Genomic DNA, 3,307 nt, shown 5'->3' with positions numbered 1-3,307 from the left:
ACATTGTGATGTTCTTACAGCCATTGTTGGCCGCCCTGAAGTAGAGCAGACTCTCCCCCCGCCCGGACCACTGAGCCTCAACTGACCATGCTTCCAAGGTTCCTGCTGACAAGTGCTGCACTACTAGAGTGGGCATAATAATTGGACTTTGCAGTAGCAGGTGGCCTGGAGACTTCGTGTGGGAACAGGGGGAAGAAGCAAAGTCTAGAGTCAGACGAGAAGCCACTTGAAGCTGACTTCTTCTTTGAGGAGATGGCGAAGGGCTTAACAAGGCTTGATTGCATTAACATTTGCCATGCTTAATATACTACCTGGAAGGGCTGGATCAAGCAGGAACATGCTGATTTGAAGACTAATGATGTGCTTTGTAATTTTTATTTCTTTGTTGTAAAGTTTGTGCAGCAATAATAGTTCCTTCTTTTCCTGAAATCCCCGGCACAATAGTTTTCTTTTTCTGTCTCTCTCTGTTGAGCTCCGTTCAAGTGTCCTCGTGGAGTAAAGATGAACTCTCAGGCTGAGCACCAGAAGAAAACTGGGGTGCTCGCGGTCCCACTTCTAGGCATGATGTGTTACTGGCTCCTTCTTTCGACTCTTCAATCTGGGGCTCTGTTTACAAAAAGCAAAGGAAGTCGTGCATCAATATTGGAGAAAATTCAAAAGACGCTCGCAGGAATCCGACTTTACTTCCTATTTTAAGCAATCTGAGTTAAAAAGCAGTTCAGGTTCCTATGATCACTGATTTAGATAAGCTAAAATCAAACTATGAATCACATTTTTTCCAAGTTAAATATTAATGGGATTAAAGACAAGAGAGCCAGATCCTATTCAGCTCCAAGTTTAATGAACATGACAAATAAAGGGAAAATCTTTTTTTTTTACTTGTTGGCTGATTTTCACTGAAAATAATATCACTCTTTGACATGCCTTCTTACTTTTCCTACTTCAATTTTAGAAATAAATCATCCCAGATCGCCCCCAAAAAGTTAGTGGTGGTCACACTAGACACTTTCCAGGCAGAGAACAAGGGAACTAGAAGTGACATTGTGGCTCTGGGCTGTCTCAAAGGATTAGGTATTACAGCATTCAGCGGCATGTGCTTTAGCTCGTTCCCGATATATCTGCTTGTGCCTCTTTCCAGATGACTTCTTCCCCAAACTGATCCGGCAGGCAGGATAATTGATTAATATTTCTTGAGGGAATGATGACTAACCGTTGCTGAGGTCCAGCCCAAACACTCAGGTTAAACATAGGCAAAAGGACTTGATCAAAATTCAGGAGTTTTCATGTTTGACAGATACAAAGAAACAGCAGGGAACATTAGTTTGAGTGCTTTCACGTGCACAAGGTGTACCACATAGCAACTCCACTCCAATATCAAGGTTAAAATCAGGACAATAGAAAAAAAGAAAGAGGCTTAAATCCAAAGTAAATGACTAATTGCCGCTGGCATTTTATACACATTTTCAGATAGATAAAGATATTAAAAATATATATAAAGTAAAAAGCATATGAAAAGTAACAAACTTTATAATATACAGTATATATTATTATACATAATGACATATCACTTCCAGGCGAAACATTGTTAAAGGTGCAATATGGAAAAAAGAATGAAGTAAGAAGGACACCCTGTGGTCAAATGTGGGTACTGCGGTCCATTTTTCTAAACAAAACGTAACGCTCGGTAGTGTGACGGTTCGGTAAGTTTCATGGCTGTTGCCAGTTACGGCTCAGAACCAGAACATTCTACATTCTACATTTAAGTTATGTGGATAAATACATGAAACTATTATATTGAATTGTTCATGTTTGAAAAAGTAGCTCGAGATTTTTTAGAACAGACAATGTTCTTCTAATTCATCATTAGCATTGTTAGCTCAACCTTAGCCTTTAGCCTTCTTTACCTGATATTAGAGTGCCGTGGCTTCTTAAGCCTAATTTATACTTCTCAGTCTGCGTCGGGACAGACGCACGCAACATCATTATCCGTGCCTTCGAGGGCTCTCCGACAGGCTCGCGAGGATGGACGGAGTGGAGCTCTCTTTTCTAAACATCCGTTCGTTGAGACGGAGAACGCAACCTTGTCACTGGTCAGGACGCTGCTGTCGTCGACAGCGCCGCCACTGCGTCCTCAAAAACATAAAGAGAGCCGAGGATATCTAGCGGAAGACACAGAGAAGCTTGAAGAATACCTCAAGGAAAAAATGTTAAAATGTGAACGTTTTATTCCCCCGTGACTGGATGAGTGAAAAGATACGCAGCAAGCGTTTTATTCGTGGAGGGAAATGACGGGAAACATGGGTTTAGAGGTGGCGAGCGCATGAAGAGGTGGAGGAGAATGAGGGACAAATTTGTCCCTCTTAAAAAGTCTCTTAAATACAAAAAACACAACATAAACACACTTAACTTGGACCGGATACATAACAGGATACCACGGAAATACGCTACGCCCTCCGTTGTCCTGGTGGGAAATTGCTTTGCAACACTCCCCAAGAGACGGAGAAGTATGAGGGCAAATCGTCTTCGTCCATCCGTGCGTGTCTCTCCCTTTTGGAGCTGACGGAGAAGTATGAATTTGGCTTTAGGGGTACAAGTAATAACTTCTGTATCGCTCCTGGTTACTGGCTTCAGTACTTGAAGCAACTCTGGAGCTTCTCGCTGACCTGTATCGAAGTCAAAATACCGATGCAGAGTTGACAATGCCGTGAGCTCACAGCTTGTAAACAAAGACTACGTTTATCTTTGGCCATTTTGAACGGAGAAAAACTGAAAACCACCCAGCGGGCTGAGACAGACAGCTTTATCTTTGGTCTCTAGGATTAGTTTTACTTGAAATGCACTTTGATTGAAAGGATTTACATGAATAATTATTATTAAGGTAGGACTTTATCGATCTTAAATGGTTACAACAGCACACAATAACACAAAATAAAGTGAAAAATACAGTGAATATAAAGATATAGACAAATAAAACATAAAACTGTGGTTTTGTTTAAATATATGCTAATAATTATTGCACTATTATTATTATTATTATTATTATTATTAACAGTCACAAAAGCAGCCTTTTAGCCATACAAATATTCATGAATATATTTATGAGTTTGTAAAAATTGTGTAAAAAAACAAAAGCAGGTGATTTAAAAAACTAACACATGCAATCAAGTAGTTTTACATCAAGGTCAGTAAAGAAGCTCGAATGCAAAGGTTCTCTGTCAGAAGGAGAGCTACAGTATTTATAGCAGGTGATAATGGGAAGTTGAATGGAACCACCTTACCATCTTAATAAGCTCTTATGAGATGCTCT

At 40.1% G+C, this 3,307-nt stretch overlaps 1 protein-coding gene across 3 annotated transcripts in view; it reads right to left on the bottom strand.

The window, feature by feature from the left end:
* Positions 1–359: 359 nt before the first annotated feature.
* The window catches only part of LOC107392408 (G patch domain-containing protein 2-like), a 27,420-nt gene continuing 24,472 nt past the window's right edge, over positions 360–3,307 (bottom strand). For all 3 annotated transcript variants that reach the window (XM_015970195.3, XM_015970197.3, XM_070546650.1), the window contains exon 10: positions 360–606. In XM_015970195.3, coding sequence (XP_015825681.3) covers positions 479–606 — 128 coding nt within the window. In that variant the 3' untranslated portion in view covers positions 360–478. The remainder of the gene's footprint in view (positions 607–3,307) is intronic.

Source organism: Nothobranchius furzeri, chromosome 18, assembly GCF_043380555.1.
Source record: "Nothobranchius furzeri strain GRZ-AD chromosome 18, NfurGRZ-RIMD1, whole genome shotgun sequence".
Taxonomy (NCBI): Eukaryota; Metazoa; Chordata; class Actinopteri; order Cyprinodontiformes; family Nothobranchiidae; genus Nothobranchius; species Nothobranchius furzeri.
Note: the sequence above shows the minus strand (reverse complement) of the source record. Positions and strands in the feature narration are given on the sequence as shown.